The 12833-nt window shown below is 44.9% G+C and overlaps 1 protein-coding gene across 1 annotated transcript in view; it reads left to right on the top strand.

The window, feature by feature from the left end:
* TCTN2 (tectonic family member 2) overlaps window positions 1–12833 on the top strand; it is a 794052-nt gene that overhangs the window by 48942 nt on the left and 732277 nt on the right. Inside the window, exon 2 of the mRNA XM_069619693.1 lies at window positions 2157–2264. Coding sequence (XP_069475794.1) covers window positions 2157–2264 — 108 coding nt within the window. The remainder of the gene's footprint in view (window positions 1–2156; window positions 2265–12833) is intronic.

The raw sequence follows: 12833 nt of genomic DNA, 5'->3' as shown, positions 1-12833 counted from the left end.
ACCACGCGAGCGCTGGGCGTCCTCTGCGCGCGATCGCGCGGATACCCAGGGGGCCTCGCTCCTGTCGTCAGGCGGCCTGCAGGCCTCAAATCCCAGAATGTGTAGCGTGGGCCCTGGTCACTCGACAGAGTCGGGAGTTGGCTCAAAATGATCTGCGGGACGCCGCGAATGCTTTTAGCGGCATACTGGAGCGGATAGACAACCACAGGAGCTGCGATGGAACAGGATTCATTAGAGCCCTACGGAGCTCTCTTAGGAAGCGGCCATCTTGGGTGGCTCTCTAGCGCCCTCTAAAACCTTACCCTCCTTCCACCTGCATTGTTGTGCCACCTGAAACTCTTTCAGTGGGTCCTGCTGATGAATATGAAGTCTACGCCATCCTTGACTCGTGTATGTAAAGGGGTCATCTTCAATATCTCATTGACTTGAGGGGATACAGCCCTGAAGCGAGACGTGGGAGCCCATCAAACATCCATGCCCCTGATTTCTTGAGGCTTTTCCATCGCGCTGATCCTCGTCGCCCGCAGGCCTTAGGGGGGACTCTGTCATGCACTTACCGGTGCCGGCACAGCGGCATACCACTCCCTGCCATGGGGATCACCCGGTGTGCAGTTTGCAGTGGCCGCGCCCCCATTCTCTACCACTCTGACTCCGGTGGTACAGAATGCTTCACCTCCATTTGTTTCTGCTCCGGCGATACAGCTGGAGGTTGCCATGGCGCCTAGGGGACGCCAGATCATGTCAGCGCTCCAACTGAGTGCCATATTTTAGCTGACCTGTCACATGACGCTGGCAGGTCACGTAACACTGCCAATCGGGAACTGTATGTGAGGAAATACCAACTTCTCATTGTTTCCTGCTAGTGGCATTTTGTTCTGGTGCTTTTTGGATTGTTTTGTCTGGCTTTTCTGACTTTGGCTTTTTCCCTAGATATTTCTGGTACTTTGGTAAACTGGCTTCTAGACCTTGGCTTTTCCCAGTGGATTGCTTTTGGATTTTCCTTAGGTTTTGGGTGAACAGTTTTTTTTTGTTCTCTTTCCTGGATTTTTTGTGACTCTGGACTCTGCTTCTGTTACCTGGATTCCTACCTTGGAATTGTGACTTTTACAGTCAGCAAATCAAACCTGAACTATTCTGCGCCCCATTAGATGCTCCCTCGTACCTCCCCAGACAGGTTACCCTTCCAAAATCACTCTGGTCTTGCACCGTCTTCTGGGTATGCTGGTCTTCTCCTGAACTAGGTAGATGGTGGGGTTACAGTAATTGTGCAGAAGTTGAATCCCTAAAGGTTCTGAGTTTTCTGGGTTTGGTCCTAATTCTATTGTTTCCTTTTCAGCTACTGAGGGCCCGGCGCTGCAGCTTCATGTTCCACCTATTGTCTTAATGACTGGCTTGGGAGTCCCTCGTTGTTTCTCTCTGGCTGGTACTTGCGAACATAGGCATAAATTCACCTGGGAATCTGAAACACGACATGCACTGGCTCAAACGTGTATGCGAGATATGGATGGTAGTAGTGAGAACCACGTCCAGTTGAATGTACTGCAGGCATAGCAGTCACAATCGCCAATATCGAATATTTCCAGTATTGAATAAGAAATTAATTTCATACATATATTGCAAACTAATATGCATAGTAGATTTATAGTCATTTTGTATTTATTTCGACAGGATGTCATTTTCAAAATAAATAACGTACTTAGAGTAAAGTATTAGATGACAGAAGCAGTCCTGAGGTGAGGGTGCATTTTCAACATGTGATGATTTCATGCAAGGTCTTAAAGGTTATAAGGAGGCATCAATGACACAGTAGGCAAAGAAGGGATTAACGCATACAGAGGCATGATGGATTTTAAAAGAACTTTACGGTGAGAAAGTAGGAAAATGGGGAGGTGAGGAGGTCTCGGTTGGGTAGCATAGGAGGAGGTGGCAGGGGCAAGAGGGAGTGACAGAGGGTGGGGAAGGAGGAGGAAAGTGGTAAGAGGTGGATGAAAGGGGGATAAAAAGATGGAAGGTATGAAGCTGCAGCATAAATAGCAAAAGGCTGATACTCTTATGAAAAATAAAGGTCACTTTTAAAGTCTATTGTTCAAATGGATTCCTGACACTGTTGACTTTGGTGAAAAACTCAATTTTAAAACGTTCTACTTTTCTTCTAGGTTTTCTGCCTTCTTTTATCCATATGTCTGGTCCAACAGCAAGTTCATTCTTTGTGTCCAACACTTCAAACATCCCAAATTTCACTTTGGTTGTAGTTGATAACACAGGTAAGACATCTTTATTTTATTTTTATTATTTTTTGTTCTGGGCATATTTCTCCTAAAAAGATCATCTAGATAGTATCTGTGCTTATATTTTCCCCACCTCCCCCAGCAACCAGTGTCCACCGGTGTTTCAAGAACCTTTGGTGTACAGTGCATCATGGTAGCACGGTAAGGGGCACCTTTACAGGGCAGCTGAATTAGCAAAACTGATCCCAGATTAACCACATAAAATATAAACTTGCTGTGAGAAACCTGAGGGTATCCTCACACCCACTCCCCTTGGATCCTCTTCGCAGGTGGCCAGGGAAAGGCCATCGCTTTTGGATCCTGACCCTGGGGGTGGAGTTGCGAGGGAGGGTTCTTTTGGATTGGGAAGGAGATACCTGCAGGCGAAACCTGGTATCCCCTGCCCCCCTTTTCTGGTGAGAACCAACATTCCCCTCCCCCTGCCTCTATAGGCTGTTGTCAGTCTCTCCCCCCTCAATTTTCCTCATTCATTTCAACATAGTACTGGGACGAGGAAGAGACATCTAGGATTAGTACATATTAAGTTGTCATTTGACCACTCTGGTACTGAGACGAGCTCTGTTGTGAGGGTCAGGCATGTCCCAATAATATGGTCAGGCAATTGAAACTAAGAACTCACACCTGCAATCTGTTAAATGGTTGAATGTGCATAAAAGGAGAGAGGAGCAGTAGACGAGAGATGAATCTGGACAGGAGAGCGCTGCAATCTGAGGTGGAGCATGCTGAATATGGGCCAGTGAAAAGTACGCTGACTACTGCAGAGAAGCCAGGAAGACTGTGCAGAGCCCAATGCTGTGTGATCCCTGTTGAAAGTGGTGAGCACAGAGACTTCCCTGATGCTGCTGACCGCAGCAGAAAGGTCTGGAGGAAGCAATCTCTGCTCACTGGAGCTCCCTGGGAGTGAGAGAGGAGCCAGCGGCAACCAGAGTGTGAAACCACAGAGCCCGCACACTGGTGAGTGACCGGGAAAGATCACTCTGGCCGGGACGCTCCAGGGGCATGCGTGTGTAATGGCGGATGCGGGTCAAGCAAAAGTATATGAAAAAGGAGTCTGGAAACCAAACGTGAGCTATTGAATACCAAACAAGTTGCCAAGCACATAATGAATGCTGAACTGGGGAAAAGATATGGAAAAATTATGAGAATATTGCACAAATGAAACAGACGATGTTCATTTGCGATCTACATGAATTTAAAGAGACCGCATTTGTGAACAAAGTGAAATGAGCAAAGCGGAAAACACTATTGAATAGTGTGAAAGCAAGGTGGTTACCGGGAGAAATAACACAAAGGAAAGTGTGGGAGAGAGTTGCATACTGGGAAAGACAAGAAGCCATTAAAGTGAACCAGAAATATATGTGGATTTATGACACAGATGCAGAAAGGAAACTTATGTTGTCAGGGAAGTCCTATGAGAAAGAATGAACTGTTGCCAGGGCTCATCGGTTGCGTGACCTGTGATGTGTACCTGTGATGTGTAGTCTGACAACTGTGCCTAGACCGAGGAACCCTTCACTGGAGTAAATCGAGAGATGTCAAAAGGCTGAGGCTGGTCGGCCTGAGATTGTTCAAGTGACAGAAAGAAAAGGCAAACTAAGCAAGTTAATTTGACTGTGAATTTGAAGCCAGAGGAGCTGCCAAATTGGGGAAGGGAACCCCAAGACCATTTTGTTGGAACTGTCTTGAGATTGGGGAAGGGAGCCAAGAGCAAGCATGGAGCAGGAAGAAGCTCAAAACTTTAATTTGAATACTGTTTCTTTGGTTGCTGACATCCCTGCATATTATTTAGCTTTAGTTGTGAGGGCAAATGTAGGTTTTGGACACAGACAGACTTTGAACTTACTGACTGGGAGTATCCTTCGTTTTTTTGGGTAGGGAAATCCCACCTTAGTACAGGGCAAGTTAGACCTTGCACCATCCTTACATTTGAGTTAATAAAGATATTTTTTTGAACTTTTAATCTGTTCTGTTTCTTGCTTCATGATGCCTTCACATTGCCCACTGCAACAATTGGATCGTAGCAGATTATCACATTGTTTTTCAAGAGATTTTGCCCTTTTGTGTGATTCGGATAAGCCAATGACTTGAAATGGTCCCTTGTATCTGGTTCAGCTATATTTTCTTGATCCACCGTAAGTGCTCTTCACAACATGCTAACCCATATTGTTGTATTGACAATAGATGTTTTTGTAATGCTGACACAATATAATTTACCATAAAACCGTAAGAAGAAAATCTGTTCCGATTTGCAGCCTGACAATTGTCTTAATATTCGTTGTCATTTGACACCTTACAGGGGCCTTCTTAGATTTCTGCATAAATAGTGATTGACCACTTTAGGGTAGGCAGTTCCAAAGGTAGTATCATCTTAGATCCCTTCCGACTTGGTCCTTTGGTTGCTATCACTGATGATGCTAATTAGGACTCAATAAGACCGCCCCCCTTCACCTTTCGCAGTGAGGGCAAATGACAGTTGCTCTGGAGAGAGATACATTATAGCACAATTCAGTACAATGGTAACTGAATTAATACTGTCCAGCCAGAACTCTTACCCTATCAAGAAAAGAAGCAGTTTATTTTTAATAAAATAACTTTCAGTAAAAGTTAGCAAACAGCAAACTAATCCAATCTTGGGCTCAGATGTGTACAATGTCCTCCATAAATATGTAGGACAACGAGTTGCAGATAACCAATTTTTTCGTTTGATTGATGGGCACAGCCTTAATGCTAACAGTAGAAAAAGCTCACAATCCTTGAACAAAGATTGCAAAAATGAGAATCATAATGTGAATGGATAATGATCCATAGGTTTAAGAATGCATGATCATTCTGTAGATGCCAGACATTGAATGGGAAGACTGAAATCATCTTTTACCCACTCCAGCCGATGTCTTCCATGGAAGGGTAGGGGAAGGGGATGATGTCGCATCTCTCCTCTTCCATCAAGCAATTTCCCACCAGAGAGAAGCCAAACAGAAGACATTGGTCATGAAGAGCATTGCAGATTTATACCATGCACATTCCTTAAGGTTCTTCTCGAAGCAGGTAAATCTCACAGTTCTGCTCCAGATGCTACTCTTTGTAATGCCTACAAATCCCTGTATTGGTAAAAAAGGATCAATGGTGTGTTTTCTTTTGTACCACCTCTCAGACCAGAATTACTTAAAGCTTTCTCAGAGGAGAACTAGTGCTTATTCTTACTGACTCTGATGTCTCTCACATTAAATTTCTTAAAAGTTAAGAAAGTCATATGTGTTAATGTACTGCAGGAGGGGAAGAAAAACATAGTTAAATTCAAGTTTTCAAGTGTAGCACTTTCTACCTGCAGTGCCATGGCAATGCACCAGCAGTTTGTCACTGCCAACGGTTATTAATTCTAGTATCGGAAACATAATGTGAACTTATTTAGCAGTGGAAGCAAGCCATGCACCCTGACGGCTTGAATTCTGCATTTAGATATTTATTTTGTTTTCAAGAATGAGAGGTCTAGTTATAGATCATTTCGTAAATATGAACACCTAGAGCCAGATTCACAAAGAAGAAGCATTTTTGGATAGTCTGAAGTTGAGACTGTGCCTGGTCCCTATTGCCTTCCATGGTATTTATAAAGCACCAAGAAAAGAACCGGAATAACTTGCACCTATCGAAATTTACAGCTGAGACCTGTCGCATTCGCAAAGGCAGCACATAGATGCCTGAAAATATGTGCATAAAGTTACTGTGACAAACACATGAGATCAAGGTGAGTTTCAACACCTTCATTTTCGCACAAGAGATTGGTTTAGACTAAATGCCTATAATGAAACCGGATTCCCCAGTAATATCCACAGATCACTGTTATGAAGTTCTAAAAATACAATCCTCTGGAAGGGACAAACCTACAGTGTCTGGGTTCCTTGCTGGCTTATCAGATATTCACCACTTTCCCTAGTCTATCCATTAATCTGAGGTTCCAGTCGCAATATCTCCTTTGGCTTTAATTGAGCTACAGTCATGGGATGGGATTGGGGATATAACTATAAATCCAAATAAAAGACAACTGCACAGAAAGTGAAATTTCCAGTTCGATTTTTACTCAACATCCAGAAGGATTTTTCTTTCTTTCTATATGGCCGTGGGCATTCTAGAAAGAATCCAGACACAAAGGAGTATCAACCCTCTTTCTTGCCAATACAAGAAAGGATGTCTCGGACATAGCTTTAGCAAGGGAAGTCATTTGAAAAGAAAGGCTGTTCATCAAAAAGTTCACACTGTTTTTGGGGTAACTAACTGCCACAGTCTCTGAAGTCTTGGGTTCCCAAACTTGTCCCCCTTGTCTGCCCTGTTGCCATTGGGAGGCTACTGGAGGCTACCATCTACAGTTCTTGCTTCTATCACCATGTTTTAGCCCCAAGGTGTAGCAGTAGGTGTAGCTTGACGTCAATGGGCAGGGAAAGCCACCTTGAACATCTGGCCCCAGTTGCGACAGAGAAGCATTTAAGGGTCTCACTCACCCCCCTCCCTTCCTTGGGGTCCTGATGTCTACTTTCTGCCCTGATTATCTGATCATGGCCTTCCTTGTCACTCCACTACCTACTCCTTCCTTCTCCCACTGTGGGCTTGGCCCCTTCGATTGGGACTTTACCTCTATCCCCGCTGTGGGCAGTGTGTGTGGTCATTTGTACTTTCCTCTTCTTTGGGGGCGGGAAACGGTCTAGGATGGCCTGGGCAGTGTATGTTCTTCTGGTCTGTGTTCATTCTGTAGTGCTGCTATGAAATATTTGATGGACCAACCTCACTCAAGATAGTGCCCTGCCTCTGTTCTGAGACTGTAATCTAGCTGAGCAGTCGCGCTTCATTCTTAGAAGGGGATGGGCTGGTACCAAAGTACAATTAGTCCCATGCACTTATTCCATAAAGCACGCCACACATAATATACTGTAAAAATATGTATACATATATTTGGTATTGCGTTCTGGTAAGACCTTGCCAATCAAGTACTTGGAAATACGCAGGCACAACAAGGATATGGCAAAAGGGATCAGTCGTAGATTCCACCGCACACCAAGGAACATAATATTGGAGGCCCAGCTGAGTTATAAAAAGGAGGGAGGAAAATGACAAACGTAGAAAACGGCCCCAAAACTGCTAAGCACAATACTTTAAAAATAATAACACTTCTCGATCTGACTATATCCCAGTTCTCCCCTAGAAACAAGTAGGAACACTGTAACCACCAGTGGTCACTGTAACAATATAACCTCCTATGGCACAGAGTGAACTGCAGGGATATATTCTAGGAAATCCCTGCTACAACCTCAAATTACAGTTTGTTCTAGATACAGGGTTGTCCAAGTTGGGCTTCGAGGGCAGTAAACATGTCTGAGTTTAAGGATACCCCTCATTAATATTTCAGATACATTTGCATACAAGGGTTCTAAATGTGTGCAAATGGTATCTCATGAATATTCATGGAGGATATTCTGAAATCCCATCAGGATTTGGGCCCTTGAGGCCTCGAGGTGGACAACTGTGTTTCCAGAAGCTTCAGGATCCCAAGAGGGACCTCTGGTAAGTCAGAATCAGGAGACGAACAAGGTGGCATTTTTAGAAGATTTTTTTTACATTTATTTTTTATTGTGATATGGTTTACAGAAAACCTTCCACAAATTCATCCAAAAAAGAAAATGCATAGTTCCATAATACACACATACAGTAATCACAGAAAAAAACACATTAGATTTAGCAATTAAAATCAATACCATTTATTTTAAATAAAGAAGCAAAATAAAAACGAGCAAGTACAATGATCAGTGATATGTTCACTCCCCAAATCAGTCGAGACCAGAACAATTCCTTGGAATATTCAGTGGAGAAGCTATCCTTTTCCTTATCAAAGGCAATCAGTCTAGTGGAGCTTAAAGCTTTGCAATCTAGAATCCAGTGTTTTAAGACTTTCAGTAGCATTTGGGCATTTGCAAAAACGACATTCCAATGAAGGACAAGCTTCCCCGTTGGACACAGTCCAATACCTTGTTCTCCCTCTTGTGTGAAATTGATTTAACTTAAAACGTAGGAAACCGTGTCTGATCTTGTGACAAGGAAAGTACTGAAGTTATGTAGGCAAGTCCCCCTCTTTCTAGCGAACTTGGCATATTCTCGATAAAAAGAGCATCGGGACAAGGACTCAATATCAGCCTCCAGTGATCGTGAAACAGTCCAGATTTTACTTTGTCAGGGTTACCCATGAGTTTCATATCTGACTATTCAATTTGCACCGATAGATCACTCATGCAAATCCTAAACAGATTGATAGAGGGAACTGTACCAAGTTTTAACATCTGGTGAAAGTCACCACAGAGAGAATGAGCAGGAGGCCTCAAGAACTTGGAGTAGACCAATATTTGTCTGGCATGAAACAAGACCAGATTTAATTCATGGAGAATCACCGAGTTAGGAATGGATGATGCCAGTCCCAATACATTCTTCCACAAGATTCCTTGCATAGTGTCGAGACAGGGCCCCAAATCAACAGGTGCCATATCCAGCCCTTACAACAGGACTGGTTCTACCTTCCCCAGATAGTATTTGACACTGGGAAAAGAGAGAAACCACACACTTTCCTTACAATACGCTTCATATGGCACCTCATAAGCATCAGTTTGTCCTTCAGTGTATCTTAATGGATGAGGCATAGGTCAAGTTGTATCCCAGGTAGCGAATAGAAGCCACCCTCTCAACCAATCCTGAAGCCAGTGACCATCGCATGACTAAAGGCTTTTTCTCACTAGAGAATACAACCACCTTGCACTTAACGCCATTGGCCACTAAGTTGTTTCTCGTGGTGTACTCGTTAGACGATATTTAACTTGAAGTCCTGCCAAAAATGACAATATTGTCCACGATAAGGCCAACCAGTGGCTGTTAAGATGACCAAACCTAACATGAATCCGATCATAGGTGTGCCAGAGCACCTCGATATCACACAGATACAAATTGAAAAGGGTTGGTGCCAGGGTACATCCCTGCTTGGGCACCACCTTCATCAATATTTGCCTTGATACAGCTCCATCCCTACTGAGTCGAACGCGTAGCTTGGAATCTTGATGAAGCAATACAATGAGCTGAGCAAGCTTCCGAGAAACCTTACATCAAGTTTATCCCACAAACATTCAAGCAGTACACAATGAAAAGCTGAAGATAGATCAAGGGAGGCCATATGTATTTCAATCCCCGGAGAAGCTGAAATTTCTTTTATTAGAACACCCAAAACCTATACTATCCCTATGTTTCTTGGCCCTACGTCTAAAGAAAGGAAAGAAGCCTTAAAGAGTACATGTCCTACAGAGTAAATAAAGTCCACTGTCCCACACAATCTACTACTCTAACCTGATCACTGTCCCTACCACTGTGAACACAAAAAGCCTAACTTTAACAAAAGTAGAATAAGGGTCTCAAACCAAAGGGGAAAAATGGTGGCTAGTTTCTGACCCCCATCCCGATGTCTCTTTAGCCAAAATAAAGGGGCTCCTTGCTCTGTGACACAGTTCAAATCAGAGGAACAAACGTCCCTTCATGCTTCCCCTCCATGGAGTGCGTGTCAGTCTTAGATTAGTCTTTCTCCTTGGTTTTTGTCAGGCACTTTGTCTCAGTCCCTGGTTTTCTCCCACACCAGGTATTTTTGTCTTGGTTTCCCCACCAAGGAATGTTGTGATACTCTCTCAAGTGTTTTACCCCTCCATGGGGCCTTGTGCTCTAACACCTCTCCTTGGAGTTTGGTGTCTCACTCCGCCTTGGGGTGGATCTGGTGGCCTTTCACCCTGGAGAGGAGGTCTGTTTGCTTCTCACCCTGCCTGAGGGGATGGTCTGGTTGCCTCTCGGGTTGGGGGTGGGGGCGGTGGCTGGGGGGGAGACAGGTGGGCAGGGCTGTTTTCCCCTCACCTCACTGGGGGTGGGCTTTCTGGTTGCCTCTCACCCCACCTGGGGAGCTGGTTGCCTCTCGCCCCGGCGGGAGGGGGGCGTTTCCAGTTGCCTCTCACCCTGTCCTGGGGTGTCTGGTGTGTCTCTCCCTTACCCCACTACTTGGAGTCTGGAGCGACTACATACCTTCTGTCTCAGTGCGGGGCTTCTCCAGCCTGCCTTTCCAGTAGCCAATGCAGCTTTTCACTTTGAGCGGTTTCCCGGCACTCCATGTCTTGTTGAGCTGGCATACCCTTAGCGCTCTCTTCCAGCGGGACTTCAGCGGTGGTGGTTCGTCACCCCGCTCACGCGCCGCTTTATGGAAGTCTTGTGAGCTGGGCTTCTATGATCAGAGGCTCTGCAGGATTGCAGAGTGTTGCCCAGTGTTGACGGTGGGTCAGTCCACCACGTCAGGTGTGCATTTAATACTCAAAATCTTTCATACTCAAAATTAACAAAATGTATCAGGGGGCGAAACAATGTCTCACAGAGTTCAGAGTTTGAGTGGAATGGTCTGCATAAAATATGTAACCTGCTCATGTCATTGGGTAATATGCCACAACTGTACAAAGGTGTAAATTCTGTTATGACTGTTTTTTGGCAAAAAGGTCTGTGGGAAGTGTTTTCACTTCATAAATGTACAACCCCTGAACTGAGTCACAGCCTAGGGGAGGCAGCCAACATTGATTGCCCAATCCAGTTGGTAGAGGCATGTTTAGCAGACCCTGCCCAGCCATATACTTCGATGAATCAATGATGTCACTATGCATTATAAATAAGAGTCCCTGACAAGACTCTGGATGCACACTCTTCCTGAAGTTCCTGCGCTGCTTCCTGTTCCATTTATCATCCAGATTCCAGACCCCAACTACAAGGCCAAAGTATTACTGACCCTTCTCCAGGGCCCACTGCAAAACCCAAGCAGTGCTGATCCTATTCCCAGCAAGGCATCAATTCTGAAAACCCACTAATCTCCCATTGAAAAGGGGAGAACTGTGGTACCTTTTGCATCCTGAACCAGCCTGGCTTGCAGCCCACTAACTGCATGCCCGCGGCAATCCTGTCATCCAGCTGACCTTTTGTATCCAGTGACCAGAATTGCCAGTCCAGAAGTGCCATCCAGTGACCAGAACTGCCTAGCTGTTTGCCAGGCGCGCTGCCGTGTAGTGATCGGAACTGTTGACGGTCCAAAAATCCCAAAACTAAAAGTGGACTGTGAGTAAAATCACCACCCCATAGAAACCTGTCTTGTCTTGCCTTTGTCCTTATTCCACTCTCTAAGCCATCCTATCCTTAGCCTGATAACTTGTTAACTGTTAGAATTATTTGTGCACCCTGCCCGTGACTTTCTAAAGTGCTAGCGCCATCTCTTTTCAATTTTGTCTTGTGTAATCCTAAGCCATTAGTCCTTTTTCGAGTGATCGGACTGGTTTCCGCCAGGGTTGGGTGCTGGAGTGACAGGGTTGAATTCGCGAATCAACCCTGGATTTTACTGTGTCCATCTTTAGTGGTCTCGTCTGAATACTCTTGTTTAAAGTAAAACTGTTCTTGTCACAACTGATTTCCTTTCCTATTTCACGGCTTTATTTTACTCAACGCGTACCTTTTGTATATCTTGTATAACTCCTCCAATTTACCAGCTAGAGACTTACCCTCACTTCTAGAATATCCCTGTGATATACCTCTATCCCTCAGCCCACTCCACATCAGTATATTTCACCTGTTTCTATTAGAAACCTTTTGGGTAATTTAAGGCAGGAATTTCAGTTCCTGAAATTATCCCAGTGCAGCTCCACAGTCCCTAGACCCTTCCCCAACAATGAACATGACATTGTCCAAATAGTGCCTGATAACCCCTATTGGCTTCCTAGCCCTTGCAGCCCATTCTAGGAAGGAGCTGAACTGCTCAAAGAAGGCACATGAAACTGCGCACCTCATTGGCATACACCTGTCAAAGAAAAATTGACCCTCCCACTGAAATCCCAGTAAATGAAAGCTATCCGTATGAACAGGCAGGAGCCTAAAGGCAGATTCAATGTCAACCTTCGCTAGCAGTGCCTTTTTCCCCATCCTCGTGACGAGCTCCATTGCCTGGTCAAAAGAGGAATATGTGACTGACCAGTAATCCGGGTCCAACCAATCGTTAACCGATTCCCTTTTTGGATAGGACAGATGGTGTATCAGCCTGTATTTTTCTTCCTCTTTCTTGGGCACCACCCCCAATGGGGACACTATGAAGTTTGGTAGGGGCGGTGTCTTGAATGGCCCCACAATTCTCCCCAAAGCTTTTTCTTTGTCCAATTTCTCAGTTACAATCCCTGGTAGTTTATCAGCAGAGGGTAGGTTCCTTGCTAAACGTGCGGTTAGTGGTCCCTCATAAGGAATCCGGAACCCATCCTTGAAACCTCTGTAGAGCAATTCCCCCTCCTCAGTTTTTGGATAATTCAGCAGCCAACCGTGTAAAGCAGTCATGTCTATGGGAGATGGCCCTTTACCCCAGCACCCCTCACTGGGTGCTCTTGCTGTGGCCCCTACCCGCCGACCTACCGGCCCCTTGATAACATGCCGTAGCTGGGTGAGACCCCTTCCATTTTTCGCATGCGTAAG

The sequence above is a fragment of the Ambystoma mexicanum genome, chromosome 10 (assembly GCF_040938575.1).
Source record: "Ambystoma mexicanum isolate Mex_15411 chromosome 10, UKY_AmexF1_1, whole genome shotgun sequence".
NCBI lineage: Eukaryota > Metazoa > Chordata > Amphibia > Caudata > Ambystomatidae > Ambystoma > Ambystoma mexicanum.
This window is presented reverse-complemented; position numbering and strand designations above follow the sequence as displayed.